This window comes from Gorilla gorilla, chromosome X (genome assembly GCF_029281585.2).
Source record: "Gorilla gorilla gorilla isolate KB3781 chromosome X, NHGRI_mGorGor1-v2.1_pri, whole genome shotgun sequence".
Lineage (NCBI taxonomy): Eukaryota > Metazoa > Chordata > Mammalia > Primates > Hominidae > Gorilla > Gorilla gorilla.
Window position 1 is genome coordinate 96,201,188 of NC_073247.2, and position 27,902 is coordinate 96,229,089.

Here is a 27,902-nt window from a genome sequence, read left to right on the forward strand (position 1 = left end):
TTGCAGTGAGCCGAGATCATACCACTGCACTCCAGCCTGAGTGACAGAGCGAGACTCCAAAAAGAAAGAAAGAAAGAAAGAAAGAAAGAAAGAAAGAAAGAGAGAGAAAGAAAGAAAGAAAGAAAGAAAAAGAAAGAAAAAAGAGAAAAAGAAAAAAGAAAGAAAGAGAAAGTCCCAGTCCTTGTTTCCTCACATAAGCACAGATTTAAAAATGTATAAGTAACAAAATACCTTTATGAGCTGTCCAGAATTCAGATAAGAAGTTGTGGTATCCCTAGATGAACACAAAACTGAGATCAGCAGCAGAGAAATGGGTAAGAAGAACAATTTATCTTTACCTGCATCAGCCTCTCCTTCATGCCTGCAAAGCTCAGTGCCAAGAAAGACTGTGACTCCTCACTGGGAGAGGGAAAGAGAATGGGCATATATACAATATCTCTTGACTTTCAGTGCACTCCCTGAAGGGATGGCTTCTGTCTGGTTTCACACAGAATGCTGGAAAATCTAGTAAAGTCAAATTCCTGGGACAACAAAGAGGACAGGTACTTTCCTGGAGTTGGTACAGGTTTGTATGGCTTGGAGAAGGTGCAGAACTGAGGTCTGTTCTCCAAGAGTAAGAGAGGAGTGAAACATGGCTTCTGTGTTTTTGGCCTTTCAGTGCACTCCCCAAGGAGCTGGATTCTGATTTGTCTCACACAGAACACTGATGAAACTGGCATAGTCTGGATGCTTGGGGCAGCTGTGGCCAACACCATATACAAGGCTTGGAAAACACACAGAATTGATGCCCTTTCTCTAACGAGAGAGGAGGGGAGCATTACTCCAATGTCCTCAGCTATTCCCTGTACTCCTCAAGGGGCTGGTTTATATCCTTTGCAGTGTGGAGTGCTGAGGGAATTAATGTAGTTAGAGAACAGAGAAAACACTATATTATGGGTTTCTGAAGAAAAAAAAAGTACTGAATGGGTCAGTTAGAAACAAAAATTCTGAATCTCTAGCTAGGTTGACCGGTGAAGGTCTTTCCCATTCAAAGTCAGTCCATAGGGGAAAATGAGGGCTGTTCTTTTTCAAATGCACATACTCCAATGAAAAGATACAAGAAACAAGAAGAATCAGAGAAAAGTTACACAATCAAATGAACGAACTAAATCTCCAGTAAATTACCTTAAGGAAATGAAAATCTATGAATTGCTTAACAACAAACTTAAAATAATCTTAAAGCAGATGAATGGGTTTCAAAAGAAAACAGATAGACAACTGAATTAAACTGGGAAAATAATGCATGAAAAAAATAAGCATATTTGCAAGGAAATATAAATGAGAAAGAACCAAACAGAAATTCTGAAACTGTGGTATGTATTAAGGGGGTACAAAAGTAACTGTGGTCTTTGCCATTACTTTTAACGGTGAAAACGGCAATTACTTTTGCACCAACCCAATAGTAAGAGAACTAAAAATTTCACTATTGGGATTTGGCAACAGATTTGATCAAGCAGAAAAAAAGGATCAACAAACTTAAAGGCATTTGAAGTTATGCAATCAAAGGTTCAAAAACAAAAAAAAAATAGTAAAAAGAGGCCAGTAAGCTTGAAAGGTAGTCTAGGTCATAAAGACTGCAACTCTTAGGCATGTTTTAGGGCAAAACTAAGCTAAGACACAATGGACCCTTGGTCGGGGTGTCGGGGGGAAGGCACATGACATACTGAAACAAAAGCTGGCACAGCTAACAGAGTGCTGGCATCACTCCTTTCCAGACTCTAGGCTGCACAGCTCATGGCTCCAAAAGAGAACCCTTCCTTTAGCTTAAGGAGAGAAGAGGGAAGAGAGGGGAGGACTTCATCTTGTATCTTGGATACTAGCTCAGCAACAACAGGATAAGGCAGTGGTCAGAGTCATGAGGCCCTGTTCCAGGCCCTAGCTTCCAGATGACATTTCTAGACACAACATAGGCCAGAAAAGAATAAGTTGCCTTGAAGAAAAGAACACAGTCCTGGAAGCATTCATTATCTGCAAAATGAAGAGCCCTTGGGCCCTGAATAACAAGCAATGATACCCAGGTACCATGTCAATGTCTTGGGAAGAGTCAGAGACTTGCTGGCTTCAGGTACCAGCATGGCAACAGGCAGGTTGAGCATCACGCGGGTTCTTGGGGTCCATGATTCCAGAACTGGACACTTAGACAGCATTTCTGGACCTCTTCTGGGCCAGAGAAGAGCCTACTGTCCTAAAGTGTGAACCCCAGGCCAGGCAGCATTCACCACAAGCTGACTTAAGAGCCCTTGGGCCTTAAGGAACATTGGTGGCAGTCTGGTAGTATTTCTTGTGGTATGGGGTGGCAGTGGCTATGGGCCGAGGATTCTTTGTCTTTGGAAAGAAAATGGAAGAATGGGAAGAACTGCATCTTGGTGTCTGAGTGCCAGCTCAGCTCCAGTACAAGGAAACACAAGTATATTTCAAAGATATTGGACTCTAGTCCCTGTGGCACCTTGAGACCCAGGAAACCTGGCCATTCTAAGGGGAAAGACACAGGCTTGACTGGCATTGCCACTGGCTGATTGTAGAACCCTGGGGCCTTTAGAAAACATGGGCAGTAGCCGGGAAGTGGTTACAGCAGGACTTGGGTGATACCCAGTGCTGTGGTGGCTTTAGGTCGAACTTAGCACAGTAATACTGGTGGTGGCCACAGGGGTGCTGATGTCACCCCACCCTCAGGTTTAGGTGGGTCAGAACAGAAAGAGAGACACAGTTTGCTTGGGAGAAAGTAAGGCAAGAGAACAAAACTCTCTGCCTGGTAATCCAGAGGATTCTCCCAGACCTTGCCCAGGACTTAAAGGCAGTACCTATACCAGTCTGCAAGAACCACAGTGTTAAAGGGCTTCAGGTGCCACCTAAAGAAGATGCAGCTTAGATCACAACACCCAAGTCCTTTAAAATATCTGGAAAGGACAGCTACAAATAAGCCCAGAGAGTGAAGACTACAATAAATGCCTAACTCATCAATTCCCAGACACTGAAAAACATCTTTCAATACCACCCAGGAAACATAACCTTAACAAATAAATTAAATAATGCACCAGGGACCAATCCTAGAGAAACAGAGATATGCGAATTTTTAGACAGAAAAATTAAAACACTTGTGTTAACTAAATTCAAGGAAATTCAAGATAACACTGAAGGAATTCAGAATTCTATCAGATGATTGAAATAATGAAAAAGAATCAAGCAAAAATTACTGAGCTGAAAAATGCAATGGGCATACTGAATAATGCATCAGAGTCCTTTAATAGTAGAAATGATCAAACAGAAGAAATAACTAGTGAGTATGAAGACAAGCCATTTGAAAATACACAATTGGAGGAGTGAAAGGAAAAAAGAAAAGAAAAACAATAAAGCACATATATGGGATCAAAAAATAGTCTCAAAAGGGTAAATCTAAGAAATACTGGTCTTAAAGAGAAAGTAGAGAAAGAGATAGGAGTGCAAAGTTTATTCAATGAGACAATAACAGAGAACTTCCAAAACCTAGAGAAAGATATCAATATCCAAGTGCAAAAAGATTATAGAATACCAAGCATATTTAACCCAAATAAAACTACCTCAAACCATCTAAGAATCAAACTCCCAAAGATCAATGATAAAGAAAGGACTCTAAGAGCGGCAAGAGAAGAGAAACAAATAACATACAATGGAGCTCCAATACATCTGTCAGCAGACTTTTCAGTGGAAACCTTACAGGCCAGGAGAGAATGGCATGAAATACCTACAGTGCTGAAGGAAAAGACAAAAACAAACAAACAACAACAACAAACTTTTAACCTTGAATAGTATCTCTAGTTAAAATGTCCTTCAAACATGAGGGAGAAATAAAGACTTTCTCAGACAAACAAAAGCTAAAGGATTTTATCAACACTGGACATGTCCTAGAAGAAATGCTGACGAGAGTCCTTAAAACAAAAGGCATATTGATGAAGAGATAGTAATCATCTGAAGGTACATAATTCATTGGCAATTGTAAGTACACACATAAAAAACACAGAATATTATAACACTGTATCTGTCATGTGTATACTACTCTTTTCCTAAGTAGAAGGAATAAATAATGAACCAATCAAAAATAATGACAACTTCTCAACACATATTCAGTATGAGAAGATATAAATAAAAAAGAAAAAAGTTAATAAATTGGGGGATGAAGATAAACTATAGAGTATTAGTTTCCATTTTGCTTGTTTCTCATTTGTTTATGCAAGCAGGGTTAAGTTGTTATCAGGTTAAAATAATGGGTTATAAAATAGTATTTGAATGCCTCATGGCAACCTCAAACTAAAAAAGATACATTGGATACAAGAACTAAATTGTATTACCAGGCAAAATTACCTTCAGTAGAGGAAGACATGAAAAAAAGAAAGAAGGAAGAGAAAACTGTAAAATAACCAGAAAACAGTAGTAGTGTGGACAGAGTGAGTCCTAATTTGTCAATAACAGCATTGAATGCAAATTGACTAAACCCTACAATCAAAAGACATAGACTGGCTGAATGCATTAAAAAAAAAAAAACCATTGATCTGTTGCTTACGAGAAACACCATTCATCTATAAAGACACATAGGCTGAAAATAAAGGGATAGAACAAGACATTCCATGCCAATGGAAATCAAAAAAGAGCAAGAGTCACTATATTTATATCAGACAAAATAGATATCAAGACAAAAACTATAAAAAGAGACAAAGAAGGTCACTATATAATGATAATTCAGCAAGAGGATATAAGAAATTAAAATATATATGAACCCAACACTGGAGCACCCACATATATAAAGCAAATATTACAGCTAAAGAGAGAGATGGGTTCCAATACAGTAATAATTGGAGACTTTAACAAACAACTGTCAACATTAGAAAGATCTTTGAGACAAGGAACCAACAAAAAAAAAAAGACATAATCTTCAGTGTAGACCAAATGGATGAATATTTCATCCAGTGGCTGCAGAATACACACTCTTTTTCTCAGCACATGGATCATTCTCAAGAACAGACCATATGAACAGTCACAGAACAAGTCTTAAAACATTCAAAAAATGAAAAAGTAACAAGCATCTTCTTTGACAATGAAATAAATAACAAAAACATTTTGGAAACTATGCAAATACATGGAAATTAAACAATATGTTCCTGAATGACATGTTGGTCAATGAAGAAATTAAGAAGAAAAGTGAAAAATTCCTTGCAACAAATGAGAAAGGAAACACAACATATCCAAACCTATGGGATACAGGAAAAGCAGTATTAAGAGGGAATTTTATAAGTGCCTACATCAAGAAAAAGAAAATCTTCAAACAACCTAAAAATGCATCCAAGAACTAGAAAAGCAGAAGAGATCAAATGCAAAATTAGCATAAGAAATAATAAGGATCTGAATAGACATTAATTAAATTAAAGTGAAAAAATTAAGTTGAAAAGGAAGAGCAAACCAAACCCAAAATTAGTAGACGAAAATAAATAGTAAAGATCAGAGTAGAAATAAATGATTTTGAAATTAAAAAAGCAATACCAAAGACCAATGAAATAAAAGGTTTTTTTTTTTTTTTTTTTTTTTTTTTTTTGAGACGGAGTCTGGCTCTGTCACCAAGGCTGGAGTGCAGTGGTGCGATCTCTGCTCACTGCAAGCTCCGCCTCCTGGGTTCACGCCATTCTCCTGCCTTAGCCTCCCGAGTAGCTGGGACTACAGGTGCCCGCCACCATGCCTGGCTAATTTTTTGTATTTTTAGTAGAGATGGGGTTTCACTGTGTTAGCCAGGATGGTCTCGATCTCCTGACCTCATGATCCGCCCGCCTCGGCCTCCCAAAGTGCTGGGATTACAGGCGTTAAAAGTTGGTTTTTTGAAAAGTTAAACAAAATTGACAAACTTTTAGCCAAGCTAAGAAATAAAAAAAAGAAAATACAAATAAATAAAATCAGAAATTAAAAATAAGACATTACAACTGATACTGCAGAAAGTTAAAAGATCCTCAGTGGCTACTATAAGCAACTATATGACAAATTAATCTGAAAATCTAGAAGAAATGATCAAATTCCTAGAAACATATAATCTAACAAGATTAAACCAGGGAGATATTAAAAACCTGAACAGACCAATAACAAGTAATGAGATCAAAGTCATAATAAAAAGCTTCCCAGTAAAAAAAAAAACTAACTAACTAACAACAAAAACAAAAAACAAAAGACAACAACAAAAAGCCCTAGACCTAATGGCTTCAACACTGAATTGTAACACTTAAAGAAGAACTAATACCAATCCTACTTAAACTATTCCAAGAAATACAGAAAAAGGGAATACTTCCAAACTCATTCTATGGGTGAAGTATTATCCTGATAACCAAAACTAGACAGAAACATCAAAAAAAAAAAAGAGAGAGAGAGAGAGAGAGAAAGCTACAGGCCAATATATCTGGTGAATATTGATGCAAAAAATTTTCAGCAAAATACTAGCAAACTAAATTCAATAATACAGTAGAAAGATCATTCATCATGACCAAGTGAGATTTACCCCTAAGGTGCAAGGGTGTTTCAACATACAAAATCAAGCAAACTGAAATATCATATCAACAGAATGAAGTATAAAACCTTTATGACCGTTTCAGTTGACTTGCTGAAAGCATTTGATATAATTCAACATCCCTTCAGGATAAAACTCTTTAAAAAATTAGTGATAGAAGGAACATAGGAACATATCTCAACAAAATAAAAGCCATACACAACAGACCCACAGATAATATCATACAGAATGGGGAAAAACTGAAAGATTTCCTCTAACATCTTGAATATAACAAAGATATCTAGTATCACCATTGTTATTCAACATAGTCCTGGAAGTCCTAGCTAGAGCAATCAGACAACGGAAAGACATAAAGGGCATCCAAATTGGATTGGAAGAAGTCAAATTATGCTTGTGTGCAGATGATATGATCTTATATTTGGAATCATGTAAAGACTCCACAAGAAAATATTAGAAGGAATAAAGAAATTCAGTGAAGTTACAGAATACAACATCAACATACAAAAATCGGTAGCATTTCTAAATGCCGACAGTAAACAATCTGAAAAAGAAATAAAAGTGATCCAATTTATAATGGACACAAATACACTTAAATACCTAGAAATTAACCAAAGAACGGAAACATCTTTATAACAATGACAACTATAAAACGCTGATGGAAGACAATGGAGAGGACACCAAAAAATGAAAAAAATACTCCATGTTCATGGAAAGAATCAATATTGTTAATGTGTACATAATCCCCAAAGCAATAAAGATTCAATGCAATCCCATTCAAAATACCAATGACATTCTTCACAGAAATTTAAAAAAAAATTCTAAAATTTGCAGGGAACCACAAAAGACCCAGAACAGCCAAATTTATCCTAAGCAAAAAGATTAAAGATGGAGGAATCACATTACCTGACTTCAAATTATACTACAGTGCTATAGTGACTAAAAGAGCATGTTACTGGCATAAGAACAGACACATAAATCAATGAAACAGAATAGAGAACTCAGATCCAAATCAACACACCTACAGGGAACTCATTTTTGACAAAGCTTCCAAGAACATACACTGGGAAAAAGACAATATCTTCAATACATGGTGCTGGGAAAACCGGATATGCATATGCAGAAGAATGAAACCAGACCCCTATCTCTCGCCATAGACAAAAATCAAATCAAGGATTGAATACTTAAATTTAAGACTGCAAATTATGAAACTACTACTACTAAAAAAAAATTGGAAAAATCTTCAGGAAATTTGTCTGGGCAAAAATTTCTGGAGCAATACCGCACAAGGAGAGGAAACCAATGCAGAAATGGACAAATGGAATCACATCAAGTTAAAAAGCTTCTGCACAGCAAAGGAAACAATCAATACAGTGAAGAGACCACTCAGAGAATGGGAGGAAATATTTGCAAACTACCCATCTGGCAAGATATCAATAACCAGAATATATAAGGAGCTCAAACAATTTTATAGAAAAAAAATCTAATAATCTGAACAAAAAAATGGCAAAAGATTTGAGTCAGTGTTTCTCAAAAGAAGACATAAAAATGACAGAGACATATGAAAATGTGCTCAACATTACTAATCATCAGAGAAATGCAAATCAAAATTACAATAAGACATCATCTCACCACAGTTAAAATGGGTTATATCCAAATGACAGTCAATAACAAATGCTGATGAGGATGTGGAGAAAAGGAAGCCCTTGTACAATGTTGGTAGAAATGTAAATTAGTACAACCACTATGGAGAACAGTTTGGAGGTTCCACAAGAAATTGAAAATTGAGCTACCACATGATCCAGCAGTCCCACTGCTGTGTGTATATCCAAAAGGAAGGTAATCAGTATATCAAAGAGATAGCTGCACTCCTATGTTGCAGCGCTGTTTGCAATAGCTAAGATTTGGAAGCACCTGTCCATCAGAAAATGAATGAATCCTGCAAATGTGGTAAATATACAAAATGAAATACTATTCAGTAATGAAAAAAATGAGATTCAGTCATTTGCAACAACATGGTTGGAACTGGAGAGAGCATGAAGTGAAATAAGCCAGGCACAGAAAGGCTAACATCACATGTTTTCACTTATTTGTGGGATCTACAAATCAAAACAATTTAATGCATGAACATAGAGAGTAGAAGAATGGTTACCAGAGGCTGGGAAGGGTAGTGGGGAGGTACAGGGGATGGAGGGGTAAGGATAGTTAATGTGTGAAAAAAAAAAAAATAGAATGAATGAGACCTATTATTTGATAGCACAACAGGGTGACTGTAGTCAATAATAAATTAATGGTAATATATTTTGAAATAACTTAAGGAGTATAATTATATTGTTTGTAACTCAAAGAACAAATGATTGAGAGTTTGGATACTCCATTCTATAAGATGTGATTATTAAGCTTTGCACGCCTGTATCAAAACATCTCATGCACCCCATATATATATACACCTACTATGCACCAACAAAAATTAAAAATTAAAAAATTTTAAGAAAAACAGACTTTTAAAAATGTCAAACGATCACAAGTGGCGTGTATGTGGAGAAAAGGGAATTCTCGTACACTAGGAGTGAGAATGTATATTGGTATAGCTATTTTATGAACAACAGTATGAAGACTCCTCAGAAAATTAAAAATAGAACTACCATATAATTTGATAATCCCGTTCCTAGTTATATACTTAAAGGAAATGAAATAAGTACCTCAAAGAGATATCTGCACTCTCATGTCATTCACTGCAACCAAGATATGAAAACAACATAATTGCCTGTCAACTGATGAATGAATAAAGAAATTAAGGTATATATAATGAAATATTTTTCTGCCTTTAAAAAGAAAGAAACACTGACATTTGTGACAACTGAAGTAAACCTGGAGTACATTATGCTAAGTAAAATAAGGGCTAACACAGAAAGAAAAATACTGCATGATTTCACTTATATTTGGAATCTTACCAAGTCAAACACATAAAAGTAGAAAGTAGAACAATGGTTATTAGGGGTGGGGGATATGGGGGAAATGGGAAGATGGTCAAAAGGCATAAAGTTGCAGTTATGTAGGATAAATAAATATAGAGATCTAATGTATAGCATGGTGACAATATTTAATCAAACTGTGCTGTATATTTTCAAGTGATTTCACAGAGTAGATTTCAGGTGCTCTCCCCAAAATAACAAATAGTAACTATGTGAGGAGATAGATATGCTAATTGCTTGAGTGTAGTAATCATTTCATTATGTATATCTATATCAAAACATCACATTATACACCTTAAATATGTACAATTTTATTTTAAAAATAAAAATGTTAAAAATAGAAGCTGAGAAAAGGTGAGTGTGTTCCGGAAATCTGCTGTACAACATCATGCCTATAATTAACAAAACTGTATTTTGCCCCTTATAATTTTTAAGATAGTAGCTTTTGTGTTGTGTCCTTACCAGAATTTATAAAAAATATTAATGGAACATTGTACATATTTTTTATCATAGTAATTCTTTGAAATCAAATATGTATTTTGCACCTACAGTACTTGTTAATTTGAAGACTAAGTATTCATCACACAAGCTTGATCTACATTACATTTCATAAGATTTACAGTTCAAGAAGTAGATTCAAATACCTGTGTTCTCCAATAATTGAATTTAGGAATCGCTTTTAAGAGTTTTATTTAGGTTTAATTCACATACAATAAATTGCATATATTTAATCTGTACAATTAGATGTTTTGATATGTGTATGCACTAAAGAAACTATCACCAAATCAAGACAATGAACATAAACATCACGCCCCAATGTTTTCTAATGCCTTCTGTTAATCAACTTTCCCTTTCCTTTTCTTCTGTCTCACCAGTCAACGAATATGCTTACTAGTTTGCATTTTCAATAGTTTTATATAGATCAAGGCATACAGTATGTGCTCTCTTTTTAATCTGGTTTCCTTCACTTGTCATGATTATGTTGAGATTCATTCACATTGTTGGGCATATCAACAGTTCATTTTTTAAATTGTTGTGTAGTTTTTTTCCTATATAGAAATGCACAATTTGTTCATTTGCCTGTTAGTGAACAGTTGGTTTGTTTCCAGGTTTTGGTTATTATAAATAAAGCTGATATAAACATTTATGGACAAGGCTTTGTATGGATATGTGCTATAAATTATCTTGGGTAAAATACATATCAGTAGAATAGCTGGATGATAGGATGAATGCATGGTTAACTCTTAGAAATTGTCAAACTGTTTTAAAGAGTGTTTTAACATTTCTGGCAGTCTCAGGGTTCCAATTCTTCCACATCCTCATCAACACTTGGTATGATCAGTCTTTAATTTTAGCCATTCTAGTGTGTGTGTAGTGGGCGCACTGTAGTTTAAATTTACATTTCGCTTATGATTAATGGTATTAAGCACCTTTTCATCTGCTTATTTGCCACCTCTATATCTCCTTTGGTGAAGTGTCTTTCAGTTTTTAGCCCATTTTTTATCTGGTTTGTTCCCTTATCGAGTTTTGAGTATTCTTTGTATATTCTAGAAACAGATCCTTTTATCAGATAGATCTTCTGTTATATGTTCTCTCTATATGGGCTTGTCTTTTCATTATCATAACCCTGTCTTTCTATAAAATAACTTCATTGCAGTACATTTGACATATAACACAATTTTCCCATTTCAAGGGTACAATTCAATTATTTTTAATAACTTTATTGAGTTGTGCAAACATCACATATTAGAACATTTTAATTTCCCCAATAATATCTCTCATGTTCGTTTCCATTTATTTCACATTCCCATCCCTAGCCCCAGAAAACTCTCGTCTACTTTCTCTCTCTATGAATTTGTATTTGTCTTTCGCGGACATTTTACATAAATAGAATCATACAATATGTGATGTCATGTGTCTGGTTTCTGTCACATGATAGAAATCACATAATATCTCTGAGGTTCATACATGATGCAACATGTGTCAGTAGTTAACTGACAATAAGCTTTCCATAGATGTATTTTAACAGGTAAGGAAGTTTCACTCTATTCCAAGGAAACAGTGTCTTCAGAGAAGCAGGAGTTTTTGATTGTGATACATTCTAGTTTATCAATTTGCTATTTTATGAATCATGCTTTTAATGTGAAATCTAAGTAATCTTTGCCTAGCCAAAAGTGGCAATTTTTTCTCTATGTTTTATTCTAGGTGTGTAAAATAACTATAGTTCCTATCATTATGTCTACGATCCATTTTGAGTTAATTTTTATATACAGTGCGTGCTATGGACCAAAATTCATTTTTTGCATGGGGATATTCAATCATTTTAAAACCATTTGTTGAAAAGACTACCCTGTTTCCACTAAACTGAATTCACAACTTTTTAAAAAAATAAGTTGTCTAACTCCATATCCTATTTCACTGATTTATTCATCTAACTCCAATAATACACTGTTTTTATTCCTATAGCATTGTAATAAGTTTTGAAAACATGAAGTGTTATCCTGTCAATTATATGTTTTTCCAAAGTTGTTTTGGCTATTTCTAAGTAATTTTAATTACCATATAAGTTTTAAAAATCAGTTTGTAATTTCCTACAAAAAAAGTGACCTGAAATTTTGATTAAAATTGTTTTAAATCTATAAATAATTGTGGGGAAAATGATATCTTAGCATATTAGAAATTTTGTCCCATGGAAAAAAGGCATATCTCTCCATTAAAACACTTTAAATTTTTTCACAAATATTTTATAGTTTTCAGGGCAGAGGTTTTGCATAGCTTTTGTCAGATTTATCCCTCAGTATTTCATATTTTATGTTATTTTCAAATATGTTTTTAAAATTTCAATTTCTGATTATTTTTTGGTAGTTTATAAACACACAATTGGTTTTTGTGTATTGAACGTGTATCCTGTAATTTTGTTAATCTCACTTATTAGCCTTAGTAGCTATTTAAATTAAATATCATGGGATTTTATATATAAATTATCATGTCTTCTGGAAATAAAGACACATTCATTTCTTCTCTTCTAGATTGGATACCTTACATTTTTCTTGCCTTACTGCATTGTCTAGAACCTCCAGTAAAATACTGAATATAAATTGTAAAAGGGGACATCCATGACTTTTACTTGACCTTATCGGGGAGGTATTCACTCTTTCACCATTAAGTATAACAACGTTAAGTACATGTTTTTTATACATACATTCTACAAAGTTGAGAAAGGTCCATTTTTTTGCAATGGAAAGGACAATTTTTTTAAAAATCTAGCTGTATATTTAAATAGACAAATAATAATTGCACATATTTGTGGGGTACATAGCTATGTTCTGATACATTTCATGTATAGTGATCAGATCAGTGTTATTATCATATCCATCCTCTCAAATATTTATCACTTATTTGTTTTGGGAACATTCAGTATCCTTCTTTTAGCTATTTGATACTAATAACTAATTTTTAACCATAGTCATCCTACAGTGGTATAGAACACTAGAGCTTAGTCCTATTTAGCTGTAATTTTGTCTCCTTTAACAAATCTCTTCATATCATCCCTTTCGCTTTACTATTTCCAGCCTCTAATATCTTCTGTACTACTTTGGCTTCTATGAGATTACTTTTTTTAGCTTTCAAATATGAGTGAGAACACGTGGTGTTTAACTTTCTGTTCCTGACTTATTTTATTTAAAATAATGTCTTATAGTTCCATCAATGTTGAAATGAATGACAGAATTTAATTCTTTCTTATGGTTGAATAGTATTCAATTGTGTATATATACCACATTTTCTTTATCCATTCATCTGTTGTTGTACACATAGGTTGACTCCATATCTTGGCTATTGTGAATTAGTGCTGCAATAAACATATTGGTACAGATGTCTCTTCTATGAAATGATTTATTTTCCTTTGGATAACTACCCAGTAATTGAATCGCTGGATCATATAGTAGTTTTAGTCATATTTCTTTGAGAAATCTCCAGCTGTTCTCCATAGTGGTTGTACTAGTTTAAATTCCCACCAACAGTTTATAAGAGAGATCTTTTCTCTGCATCCTCGCCAGTATTTGTGATTTTTTTTTGGTCTGTTTGATAATTGCCATCCTAATAAAGTAAGGTGTTAATACATTGTGGTTTTGATTAGTATTTTCCTCATGATTAGTAATGTTGAACATTTTTTCATATACTTGTTGACGATTTCTTTCTTTCTCCCTCTGTCTTTCTTCTCTTTTTCTCTCTTTTTAAATTTAACTTTAAGTTTACACTTTTATTTTAGGTTAAGAATACATGTTCACATTTGCTATTTAGGTAAGTTTCATATTACAGGGGTTTAGAGTACAGATTATTTTGTCACTCAGCGATAAGCATAATATATGATAGGTAGATTTTTTATCCTCACCTTCCTCCCACCTTCCACCTTTAAGTAGGTACTATTGTCTGTTATCCCTTCTTTTTGTCCATATGTACTTGATGTTTAGTTTTCACTTGTAAGTGAGGCCATGTGGTATTTTGTTTTCTGTTCCTATGTTAGTTCGCTTAGGGTAATGGCCTCCAGCTCCATCCATATTACCTTTTTTTTATGGCCACGTAGGATTTGATGGTGTGTATGTACCACATTTTTTAAATTTAGTCAACCATTGATGGGCACTTATGGTTGATTTCATGTCTTTGCTATTGTGAATAGTGCTGTGATGAACATACACATGCATGTGTCTTTATAGTAGAATGATGTACATTCCTTTGGGTATATACTAAATAATGAGATTGCTGCGTCAAATGGTAATTCTGTTTTAAGTTCATTTAGAAATCGCCAAAGTGCTTTCCACAATGGCTGAACTAATAGACATTCCCACTAGCAGTGTATAAAGTGTTCCCTCTTCTACACAACCTCTCCAGCATCTGTTATGTTTTGATTTTTAAATAATAGCTATTCTGACTAGTGTGAGATATCTTGTTGTGATTTTGATTTGCATTTCTCTAATGATTATGAGCATTTTCATATGCATTTTAGCTATTTGTATATATTCTTTTGAAAAGTGACTGTTCATGTCCTTTGCCCACTTTTTAATGGGGTTGTTTTTTGCCTATAAACTTGTTTAAGTTCCTTATAGTTTCTTGACATTTAGATCTCTGTTGGATACATAGTTTACAAATATTTTCTCCCATTCTGGAGGTTGTCTGTTTACTCTATTGAAAGTTCCTTTTGCTGTGCAGAAGCTCTTCAGTTTAATTTGGTCCCATTTGTTAATTTTTGGTTTTATTACTCTTGATTTTGGCATTTTCATCATGAAGTCTTTGCTCAGTCCTATGCACAGAATATTTCCTATGCTATCTTTCAGGGTTTTTATACTTATAGGTTTTATATGTAAGTGTTTAATCCATCTTGAGTCGATTTTTTTTATATTGTATAAGAAAGGATTCCAGTTTCAATCTTCTACATGTGACTAGTCAGTTATTCTAGCATCATCTATTGAATATGGAATCTTTTTCTCATGGCTTGTTTTTGCCAACTTTGTCAAAGATCAGATGGTTGTAGGTATGCAACATTATTTCCGGGCTCTCTATTCTGTTCCATTGGTCTATGTGTCTGTTTTTGTACCAATACCATGACAGTTTGCTTATTGTAGTCTTCTAGTATAGTTTCAAGTCAAGTAATGTGATGCCTCTGGCTTAGTTATTTTTGCTCAGGATTGCTTTGGCTATTTGGGATCATTTTTGGTTCCATACAAATTTTTAAACAGATTTTTCTAATTCTGTGAAGAATGTCATAGGTTTGATCAGAATAGCATTGAATCTGTGGATTGCTTTGGGCAGGTGGCCATTTTGACAATATGGATTCTTCCTATCCATGAACATAGAATGTTTTTCCATTTATTTGTGTCATCTTTGATTTCCTACAGCTGTGTTTTGTAATTCTCATTGTAGAGATATTTCACCCCTCTTGTTAGCTGTATTCTTAGGTTTTTTTTTTTTGTGGTTAATGTGAATGGGATTGTGTTCCTGATTTGGCTCTCAGCTTGGATGTTGTTTTTGTATAGAAATGTTATTGATTTTTGTACACTGCTTTTGTATCTTGTATTCTGCTTACATTATTTATCAGATAAAGGAGCTTTTGGGCAGAGACTATGGGGTTCTTTAGGTATAGAACCATATCATCTACAAACAGAGATAGTTTGACTTTCTCTCTTCCTACTTGGATGGTTTTTATTTCTTTCCCTTTCCTGATTGCTCTGGCCAGGACTTCCAGCACTATGTTGAATAGGAGTGGTGGGAGGGGCATTCTTGTGTTGCTCTGGGTTTCAAGGGGAATGCTTCCAGCTTTTGCCCAATCAGTATAATGTCAGCATACCTGTTGGCCATTTTTTTGTCTTCTTTGAGAAATATCTTTTCAGGTTACTTATTTCTTTAAAAATTTGATTTTTTTTTTCTGTTGAGATGTTGCAGTTTTTAAAAATATTCTGGATCTTAATCTGCTGTTGGGTGAGCAGTTCACAAATATTTTTCCCATTCTTTAGGTTGACCTTTAACTCTGTTGTTTTCTTTGCTATGCAGAAACGTTTTAGCTTGATACAATCCGATTTATTTTTTCTTTTGTTGCCTGTGCCTTTGAGGTCTGATTGATAAAATGTTTTCCTGACCTGCTGTTTGTTCTATTTGTTGGGAAAACGTCCTGAAGCACACTACCTATGTTTCTTTCTAGTAGCTTTGTAGCTTGAGGTCTCTCATTTAGGTATTTGATCCATTTGTAGTTGATTTTTATTTTTTGTGTGAGAAGATGTCTAATTTCATTCTTCTGCAGGTGAATATCCAGTTTTTCCATCACCATTTATAGAAGGCTTTCTTCTCCCAGCAAGTGCTCTTGGCACCTTTGTCAAAAATCATCTGGCTGTAAGTGTGTGAATTAATTTATGTGTTCTCTCCTCTGTTTTATGGTTCTATGTGTTCGTTTTTATATCAAAACCATACTGTTGTGGTGACTACAGCTTTGTAGCATATTTTGACGTTTGGTAGTGTGATGCCTCCAGCATTGTTCTTTTTACTCAGTATTGCTTTGGCTATTCTGGCTCTTCCTTTGTTCCATATAAATTTTAGGATTATTTTTTCTATTTCCATAAAACATTTCATTGGTACTTTGATAAATATTTTATTGAATCTGTAGATTCCTGTGGGCAGTATAGTCATTTTAATGATATTAATTCTTCCAGTCCATGAGCTTGGAATGTGTTTCTATTTATTTGTGTATCCTTCAATTCCTTTCATCAATGTTTTGTTTTTTTTAATTGCAGTTCTTTCAACTCCTTGGTTAAATTTATTTTAAGGTATTTTATTTCTTTCAGTTATTGTAAATAGCATTGTCTTCTTGATTTAATTCTCATCCTGTTTGTTGTTTACGCATAAAAATGCTACTGAATATGTATGTTGATGTTGTATCCTGCAACTTTACTGAATTTGCTTACCAGTTTTAAGAGTTTTGTGTTTGAGTCTTTAAGTTTTTCTATGTATGAGATTACATTGTCTGTTAAAAAAGGATAATTTTAATTTGTCCTTTCTAATTTGGATGCTTTTTTTTTTCAATCTTACCTAGTCACCGTGGCCAAGACTTTTAGTACTATGCTGAACAGAATTGATAAAAGTGGGAATCTTTGTTTTTTTCCAATTCTTAGAAGAAAGGCTTTCACCTTTTTTCCATTCAGTATTATTTAGGCTGTGAATTTTTCATATATGACCTTTGTTGTGTTGAAGTATTTTCTTCTATATTTAATTTATCAAGAATTCAAATAAATAATGGATGCTGAATTTTATCAAATGCTTTTTCTGCATCTATTGAGATAATGTTTTTTTCTTCATTCTATTCATGTGATGTATCATGTTTACTGATTGTGTATGTTAAACCATTCTTGCTTTCCTGGGATAAATCTCATTTGATCATGGCATATTTTTTGATATATTATTGGATTAGTTTTGCTAGTTTTTTATTGAGGATTTTTGTATCTATGTTCTTCAGTGATATTGGCCTGTTGTTTTCTTTTTCGGTTGTATCATTGTATGCTTTTGGTATCAGGGTTATGCTGGCCACATAGAATGTGATAGGAAGAGTTATCTCCACTTCCATGTTTTGGTATAGTTTGAGAATAACTGGTAATAATTCTTCTTTAAAGGTGTGGTAGAATTCAGTGATGAAGCCATTCAATCCTGGACTTTTATTTTTTGGAAAACTTTTATTATTAACTGAATCTCGTTATTTTTATTTGTCCCTTCAGATTTTCTTTACCTTCTTGGTTCAATGTTAGTAAGTCATATGTATCCAGAAATTTATTCATTTCTTTCAGATTTTCTAATTTTTAGGCATGTTGCTGTTCATAGTAGTTTTAATGATCCTTTTTTATTTGTTTGGTATCCAGTATGACATCTCCTTTTGCATTTCTGATTTTATTTCCTTGGGTCTTCTCTATTTCTTTCTTAGTCTAGTTAAGGATTTGTCAATTTTGCTTATCTTTTCAGAAAACTTTTTGTTTCATTGATATTTTATATATTTTTTAGTTTCCATTTCATTTAGTTCTCTGATCTTTATTATTTCTTTCCTTCTGCTAATTTTGGATTTGGCTTGTTATTGATTTTCTACTTACTTAAGAAAAATGCATTTTAACTTGATTATTTGATTTTTTTCTAGTTTTTGATGTAGACATTTATTGCTATTAACTTGGCTTTAATACTGCTTTTGCTGTGACCCACAGGTTTTGGTATGTTGTGTTTCTATTTTCATTTGTTTCAAGAAATTTTAAAATTGTATTCTTATTTTCTCCTTTCACCCGTTAGTCATTCAGGAGTATGTTGTTTATTTTCTATGTATTTGTGTAGCTTCAAATGTTTCTCTATTATTGATGCTCAGTGTTATTCCATTGTGGTCAGATAAGATATTTGATACGATTTTAACTTTTAAAAATGTGTTGAGACTTGTCTTGTGTCCTAACGTATAGTTAATCCTGGTGAATACACCATGTGCTGATTAATGTGTATTCTGCAGCTGTTGGATGAAAATGTTTTGTAAATGTTTGCTGGGATTTTTTTTTTGTCCATGGTGCAGTTTAAATGCATTGTGTGTTTTTGTTGTTGTTGTTGTTAATTTTCTTTCTAGATTATCTGTCCAATACTGAGAGTGAGGCATTGTAGTTCTCAACATTTACTGTATTACAGTCTATCTATCCTTTTAGATCTAGTAATAATTGTTCTATGTGGGTCCTCCAGTATTAGATGCATATATATTTATCCAACTATATGCTGTCTACATAAATTCACCTCACCTGTAGAGATATGCATAGAATGAAAGTTAAAGGATGGAAAATGATATTCCATGCAAATAGAAACCAATAGCAAGTATGAGTAACTATATCTATATTGGATAAAACAGACTTCAGTAAAAAGCTGTAAAAAGAGACAAAGGCAAACATTATATAGTAATAAAGGTAATAATTTAATTCAAGGAGCAATCTTGAATTGTTTCCAGTCTACTTTGGTCACTACCTTAGGAGACTTTTTTTTTAAGAGACAGGACCTTGATATGTTGCCCAGTCTGGACTTGAACTACTGGGCTCAAGCAATCCTCCCACCTCAGCCTCCCAAGTAGCTGGGACTACAGGCACACACAATCATGCTTGGCTTTTTAAAAAAATTTTGCAGGCAGTCACCGGGTTATGTTTAACATGCAAGTCCTGGCCTACTTTTATTGGCTATGGTTCCAATAATAGTTCAACTTTCATAACTTCTGTGGTGTTATTTTCATCTGCTTGATTTACCTAGTTCCACTAGAGCTTCCAGTAATCCCTACTGGTGCCACCTAAGAGGACAGAAGGAGCTGATCTAGACCAGGCACATGTGAGCAGATACCTACCCCCATTGGTGTTGCCCAACAAACTAGTGTCCTTCGGTGGAAAATGGAATCTCCATCCTTCAGGAATACATAGCACACTTTTTAGACTAGTTGCCCATTGTGGCTTGGTCCCTCTTCCTGTTGCCAATAAGCCACTTTTATCTCTAGGTAGAGGAAGTAATTATCTTGCTTCCAGGAGTCAAGAGACTAAGCTACTTTTTGTGTCAATATCTTCCTTGATATTACTGCCTGGTGTCTTCTGATGAGGGAGAGAATGTCCTGGTCTAGCAGGAACAGAGAGTAGTTCTCCTGACTGCTTATTGTCAGCAAAACTTCCAGTTAATCTTCTTTGTCAGAGTTGCCAGGCTCACTTCATGTTGTTCTTGAGATTCCTGCTCCAACTGGTGGCAGATGGGGGATGGGGAATGAGCCTACCAAAGCTTTCTTGTATTGCTAAGGTGGGAGACATGAGGTTCCCGGCTTGAATCCCCTTTTAATGTTAAGTGGGGGACCAAGACACCCTGTAGTTCCTCTAATTCCTGGAGTCCCTAATGTGTCACTTTATTCTTTCATCCTTTCAGAATTCTCCTTTGGTGGCCTCTTACATTATTTTCACAGTTTATAGTTCTACTTTTTGGGGAAGAAAATGGATAAAGGAATTAGACAATCTTGGCCAATACTGACGTCCTAGCTTCATTTTTTATGTATCCTATCCATTATAAAATAACTTGGGTTATCTTTCTTTTTATTTACTTATTTTTCTAATTTCAACTCTTATTATAGGTTAAAGTGTACATGTGCATGAGTAAATTGCATAATGGTGAGGCTTCAGGTCCCAATGATCCCACATCCAGACCATAAGTATAGTACCCAACAGGTGGTTCTTCAGCCCACACCCCCTCCCTCCCTCCCACATCTAGTGAGTCCCAGTGTCTGTTGTTCTTATCTTTGTGATCATGTGTATTCAATGTTTAGTTCCCACTTAAATGTGAGACCATGCGGTATTTGGTTTTCTGTTCTGGCATTAGGTCATTTAGGAAAATAGCCTCCAGCTGCATCTATGTTGCTGCAAAGGACATGATTTTATTCATTTTTATGACTGCATAGTATTTCATGGTGTATGTGTACCACATATACTTCACTGTTGATGTGCATTTAGGTTGATTTTATGACCTTGCTATTGTGAATAGCACTGTAATGAATATATGGCTGCATGTGCCTTTATGATAGAATGAATTATTTTCCTTTGGGTATATACCCAGTAGAGGCATTGCTGGGTCAAATGGTAGTTATATTTTAAGTTCTTTGAGAAATCTCCAAGCTGCTTTCCACAGTAGCTGAACTAGTTTGCATTCCCAGCAACAGTGTATTTTATTTTCTCCATAGACTGAGGAGAATCAGTTCTGGTTTTTTCTTTTGTTTTGTTTTTTTGTTTTGCCTTTTTAATTATTGCTATTCTGACTGGTGAGAGATGGTATCTCATTGTGGTTTTGATTTGCATTTCTCTGATGACTAGTGATGTTCAATGTTTTTTTCATGTTTCTTGGCCTCTTGTATACCTTCTTTTGAAAAGTGCCTGTTCATGTCTTTTGCCCATTTTTATTTAGACTGATTTTTAGCTTGTTGATTTGTTTAAGTTCCTTGTAGATTCTGGCTGTTAGACCTTTGTCAGATGCATATTTTACAAATATTCTCTCCCATTCTGTAGGTTGTCTTTTTATGCTGTTCATAATTTTTTTTTGTTGTGCAGAAGCTCGAGTTTAATTAGGTCCTATTTATCTATTTTTGGTTTTGTCGTGATTGTTTTTGGTGAGTTAGCCATAAATTCTCTGCCAAAGCCAATGTTGAGCAGGGTATTCCCTAGGTTTTCCTCTAGGGTTTTTACAGTTTTCAGTCTTACATTTAAATATTTAATCCATCTTGAGTTAATTTTCATATGAGAGGTAGGGGTCCAGTATCATTCTTCTGCACATGGCTAGCTAGTTATTCCAGTGTCATTTATCGAATGAGGAGTCCTTTCCCTATTTATTATTTCTGTTGATTTTGTCAAAGATTAGACAGTTGTAAGGTGTGCAGCTTTATTTCTGGGTGCTTTATTCTGTTCTACTGGTCTATGTGTCTGTTTTAGTATCAGTACCATGCTCTGTTCATTGCTGTAGCCTCATAGCATAGTTTGAAGTCAGGCAATGTGATATCTCCTGTTTTGTTCTTTTTGCTTAGGATTGCTTTGGATTATTTGTCTTTCTAAAAGTCGATTCATGTATCTTTTATGATTAAAGCCTCTTAATGTTTTCCTATATAGGGACCAGTCACATCAAAATCTCCTGGGATATTTGCCAAAATGCAGATTTATTGGTCTTACACACAAAAATGAATGAGATTCTTTGAGGAAGCACAATTTTACTGAAGTTCTGTTATACTGACATTTTAAAAATTACAACAGTTGTATCAGAAATCTAGAGCACAAAATAAGATTGGTAAACCTTAATTACTCATCATTTCTAAATACTGACTTGCACTAAAAGAAAATAGTAAATTAAATTATGCAGTACTGATTGAGATATTTTATATAAATTATAATTCAATTGATCAAATTAATTGGGTTGATTAGATGTAGAAAAATCATATTTTATGAATTATTTTGGAGTCACTTTTAAAACTGAGAAAACTGCCCATGGATTATATGGTGTGCTGAGTACTACATTATAATTAAGATTACATTTGCAGTACATGTAAATATTATGATCTTGAAATATGTCCTTTGAGACAATGTAGTCCTATCAAGGTTCAGTTTTGCCAGCTTTACAAATATGGCAATTTTCTCAATGCAATTTTTACTAACAGCACAAGGGGAAACCCATTTGCTGCTTTAAATGAAAGATTACTTACTGCTCTTTTTCTAGAACACCCTGTAATCCAAGGCACAGTAAGGTTTCCTGAAATCTGTGAAAACAATAAATGGAATCTCAGTAAGCTATTTATTGACAGTACTTGGAATGTTGATCAACACCAAAGATTTCACACACTATTTCAAGATAAATCTGCATTCAGAACATATTCCCCACGTATAAAATGTTGTTTCCTTATTGAACTCAACAGATTTTAAGGGGTCTTTTTTGGTGAAAAAAATTGAGAAGTGGTGCAGACTTCTGGGAATTCAAAAAAAAAGGTTCTAAGGCGTTGTTGGGGGCCCTACGATTGTTGGGACTCTGTTGCAAGTTTTAAAATCTATAGATAATACAATTGTTATAATAAAAATTCAATGCTTTTTGAAGTGAAGAAGTTACAAGAAGTATAGAATACAGTAGGCCCCCGTATCCACAGATAATATGCTCTGAGACACCCAGTGGATGTCTGAAACTGCAGAGAGTACCGAACTCTATATATACTATATTTATTCTTATACATACATGCTTATGAAAAAGTTGAATTATAAATTAGTTAAAAAATGAACATAATAATAAAATAAAACAGTTACGACAAAATACTGTAATAAAAGTTATGTGAATGTGGCTTTTCTCGAAATATCTTATTGTACTGCACTGCAAGTTACCGTAACCATGAAAAACAAAACCATAGATAAGGGAGGACTACTGTAGTCACATTTTAAATAGGGCTTTACCACAAAGCAAGAGATGACTTCATAATGAATGATGTGCATTATAAACTACTTAAACACATTACCTCTATTTACTTTGTACACTCAGCACTGACTAATGGATTTATTGCTACATGTGTTTTCTTAATACAAATCTTAGACCTACAGTATAAATGACTGAAACAATGCTTCTCCAAATAGTGGCCTCAATAGAAGTCTATTCACTATGCCCTATACTCTTTCTTGCAAAATGGTGAATTGTGTATTTTAATAAGCCCATTTGTTTAATGAAATATTCTCTTTGCATAAATAATGTATGATTGAAAAAGAAAAAGTAAACCTTTAATCATTATTATATATACATCAAACCTCTCTAGATAAAAATGTGTTTGATAAAATTTGTTTTTTTGAATTATGTCCCAGTGTCTAGTTTTGGTAGTAAAGTTTAGCAATGTTGCAATCTTGAGGAGATATTTCTTGCATATTATACAAGTATTTTATACTTGAGCAAATACTTTCTGATAATTTCCCAGAAATGGTGAAATATGTTGACCTTTACTAATGGGGCAGGGTATTGTGGTAGTTATGGATATACTCAAGTTCAATACATTCTCATCTACCTAAGTACTCACACCCGAAATTGAAATAATCTTCCTACAAATCCTATTCAACAGTATGGTAGTCCTTTTTTAGGTAGAAACCACTAAGACAAACGGCCAGTAACACCTTATTACCTCAGCATTGCTACACAGGTAGACAGATGCTACTCTAGTGGGATTTTAGGGAGCATTTACAAAGACAAAAGTAGTCTGTTAGCTGTGGTTCAGGTTAGTCTGGACTTAACTATGCTTTATCATAGGACACACAAGAATTGGGGTGTACCTGTCACTTGCTCTTTCCTTCCCTTCCAAACAGATACCTCCTGAGAGACTGACAAGGCAAATCAGTCTCAGCAGGTCATTGAAGTGAGAACAAGGCATTCAATAAAATATTTAATGTTTTTCATAAATTATAAGCAGTAATGACCTAAATAGTATTATGCCTATTGACAAGGAGTGATGATCAATGTGAATAGTAAATTAATATTCTCAGTTATTCAAACTTCAGGTAAGCTGTTACTATTCCTGGCCATCAGACCTGCCATTTTACTTTGAGTTACAAGCATGCCAAAATGCAAGGAATAAGCTAAACATGATATAAACTCCAAATAATACTTTTAAGGAAAAATAAAAAAATATTTTTATTCAAGATAAAATACTATTACAGTAAAATGACAATTAACTGGAATGCTAGGGGTTAATGAGAAGGTGTGAATAATTGATTTTTTAATGATGAACTGAAGGTGATAAGAAATTTATTCTTAAAAATTATTCAAAATGTATTTTTTCTTTTTATCCCACCAATGTGTGTTAGGGTTTGAAAATTCACTGTTAGCCTCAGTGAGGGAAATACATCTGCTTAAATAATATAATATAATCTAGAAAAAATATAGATACCAAGTGTTTTCGATTATCTGTTCACATATTCTTTTCCATTAGTAAAATAATTCAAAATTGACCATAGAGAATTTCTAGAAAATATATGATAAACCAAATGAATTACAAACAAAACAAAACTTTAAACCAGTAACTGCTAAAATATTACATATGAAATGATAAAGATGATACAACAAACATTGTAATAGAATTTGTATAAACACTGACTATACATTTGAGAAATATAAAATGTGGTTTTCTGTTTAAGTCAATTGTGTGTAAGGAAGAAAATACAAAACTCCTATAAGCACATAGTATGCAAATATTATAAATTCCATCTGATTTTGGAAGAAGTTTCACTTTTTTGTTTTATAATTCTGCGTCAGCAGTTACATGATACTCAAATGTTATATTTAACTAATCTCTCATGTTTACTTCAAATCCATTGTTCAGTTCATTACACTTCTGGTAGAACTCAGGAACAGCTGGTCAGAGTAATTGAATTTGTAGGCTTTTTTGAATAAATGTCTTTCCTCAAATTTGGGAAGCTTTATTTGGTGAAATATTGATGGTATATTTCTCATTCACCAAAAGCTATGAAATGCAATATTCAAATTAGAAGGGTAATACACATCTCACTTAAATGATATTTCAATTCCAAACTCATTTTAAACAGACTGGTTTGGAAAACTATGAAATAAATCTTCAACGAGATGAGACTGATTTAACAAATATATTAGAACATACACATCCAAAAGAGTGCTGTACATTTCCAAGTAGAAAATTTGGAGTGTTATAAACTCATTACAATGATGTTGACATTATTCAAAGCATTTTGGGAACTTTCCTTTTAGAATTGTCAGTTCATGCCTCACTCAGAGATTTTGTCTCATTGCACTCCTTTTATTTTAACTGAAAATAAAACAGCCCCAATTGAACTTTCATATTAGTCACTAAATGTGGCTTAGAATAAATTCTGGCTATTTTTTAAAATCAAATGTTCCCTCAAATGAGAATTATTTGTCACTACTGAAGCATTTAAAAAAGTTCCGCCAGCTCCTAAAGCAATTGTGAAAGAACTTCAAAAACTTTTGACAAAATCGAACATTACTGAAATAAGTATATATAACTTTCCAGTCAGGTATTTCTTCTATATGTGGTGCTGTTTTAGAGTGCTACAGGAAATAAAAGATCAGTAAAAGATAATTTCCTGGGCAGCAAGAACTATTGCTTGAGAGTAAGAGATAAGACAGGTACATGAATGTCTTTACTACAAAGAAAACTGTTAAATGTCACAAGGGAGGTACAATAAATAAAGTGCAACAAGAGCTCAAAATATGACAAAATTACATCTACCTGTGAATTGATAGCTTAATTTTAAAAGATGTGTAGAACTCTAACAGAAATAAAAAACATCAGCCTTTTAGGGGAAAAAAAAGAATGGCATGAGCACGGTGGAATAAAAAGACAGGATGTATTTGGGGAATGGTCAGTTCAACTAGAACTAGAAAGGGGAGTTAAGGTCCCTGTGTGGAGATCATGAATGGCAAGGTGCATTTATATCTAATTCTGTAGAAAATAGGTAGCCATTGAAGGCATTCAAACAGACGTATGGTATGATCAGAAATGTATTTTTATACAGTACAAATCTTAGATATCTATGTGTGTACAGTAAATTAAAGAAGTACAAAAACTATTATAATAGTTTGGAAGAGAAGTAATTCAGGCTTGGAACCAGGGTAAGGAGGTAAGAATTAAGAAGAGAAATATAAGGCACACTACTGAAGAAAGGCCTTATGTATAAGATAGAAGAGAACTAAATAGTCTGGAGATAATGGAAATAGTCCTGTTATGGCTAACTGCTTCCCAGAGTGCCTGGTCTGCTGGAGCTAACGGAGAATTGCAACTTTAAAAGTAAATGAAAGAAAGTGTACTTACTGTTGGAAATCTGCATCTCATGGCTAAGAGTGGATACACAACAAAAATAATGCACTTATTTAGATGTATACTAGAGTCACATCAAATGTATACTTAAGGTTCGTGAATTCAACTATAACACACTTGCCAGTCTCATGTAAAATCATACTTATACTTTAAATAGACTCTACATATCAAGATATCAATTATATATGATATGTCTTCATTACTGTACATGGTTGTACATTCATAAGAAGGCATGCAAGTAGTTAAGTTTTATAGATAATTTAGGTATTCTTAAAGGAATTTTTGCTGTTTTATTTTACACAGTTTAGACCCCACATATGAATCTGCTTTAATGTTTCTGCTAGATTATTAGATTGTCAAGAGCAAAATACCAAGTTTTAAAAATTTATTCTAATTATTTTATATAGTCACACAGAGATTATATGTTTAAAACATTCATTTGATTTCAAAAATATGTTGTAAAGACTATTCTATGTATATGCTGTACATCCTATTTTAAAAATCTGAGACCAACTTATGAGGCTAGAAAAGCTACTATCTGATATATACTGCATTTTATGTGAGCCAGGAAAATGGAGTATTTGATTACTTAACATTTTGTTAAATGGTATTTGATTAAATGAAGCAATCAAGAAATAACCAGATCTCTCAAAAGAATTCAGCAGTAAGAGACTCATAAATCAGTGTTTTAGCTTTCCATCAGTTGTTTTAGTATTAGCTGAGCATAGAAACCTATCAATCACTCTGCTTTAATAGGCAGAGTTTCCTAATTTTTTTTTCAACTATGAGGTGTACAGCACAGAGAACATTGCTGGGCATATGATAGCACTCAATAAATATTTACTGATTGACTAATTGAATTAACTTGGGCATTTATTATTCACTAGCTGTAATTTGCTGAAATTTAACAAAAAGCCAAGAGTGACAATATATACGAGACTAATGCATGGGGTAAGGATCTGTGGAGGAGGGGAGTAAATTATTTATAATTGAGAACAATGTGTTCTGGAGCAAAGAAAAAAATATGTCTTGGTGTATATAAAATATTTTCCTCTTTTCTCTCTACAAAGTCTTCAGAAAAGTTTTCAGAAATTAGAATGCCTTTACAAATTAAAGTTTCAATGCTACAACTTTTGGATAAACAACTAACATATTTTTAAGCATATGAATTTTTCTTCTATTATGTGATAGAAATCTGGTGCTTAGAAAACTATTAGCCTGGCAAGTTCATCTAATTGAAAACCAAAATGCTATATGAAATTTGTTTTTATACATAGTAGTAAAATTTTACAAACTACAAGAAATTAAAATCAGGGAAACTAGAATTCTAAGATGTTTCAGTGAAATTATAAAAGGTACTCAGATGTAACATTACAAACCAAATTCATCCTACTGATTCTTGAGATATTCCCTGTTAAAAATAATGGAAGATAAAAATAAAATAATGTAAGTTAATATGTGGAATGTTTATCTTCTTATCCAAAGGCACTAAAGA

General features: G+C 33.6%; 1 protein-coding gene across 4 annotated transcripts in view; it reads right to left on the minus strand.

Moving 5' to 3' along the window:
* Positions 1-27,902, minus strand: part of HDX (highly divergent homeobox) — a 180,311-nt gene that overhangs the window by 95,967 nt on the left and 56,442 nt on the right. For 3 of the 4 annotated variants that reach the window (XM_004064455.5, XM_063703272.1, XM_063703271.1), the window contains one exon: positions 22,280-22,333. The exons of the other annotated variant lie outside the window; for it this stretch is intronic. In XM_004064455.5, coding sequence (XP_004064503.1) covers positions 22,280-22,333 — 54 coding nt within the window. The remainder of the gene's footprint in view (positions 1-22,279; positions 22,334-27,902) is intronic. 4 annotated transcript variants of the gene reach the window in all.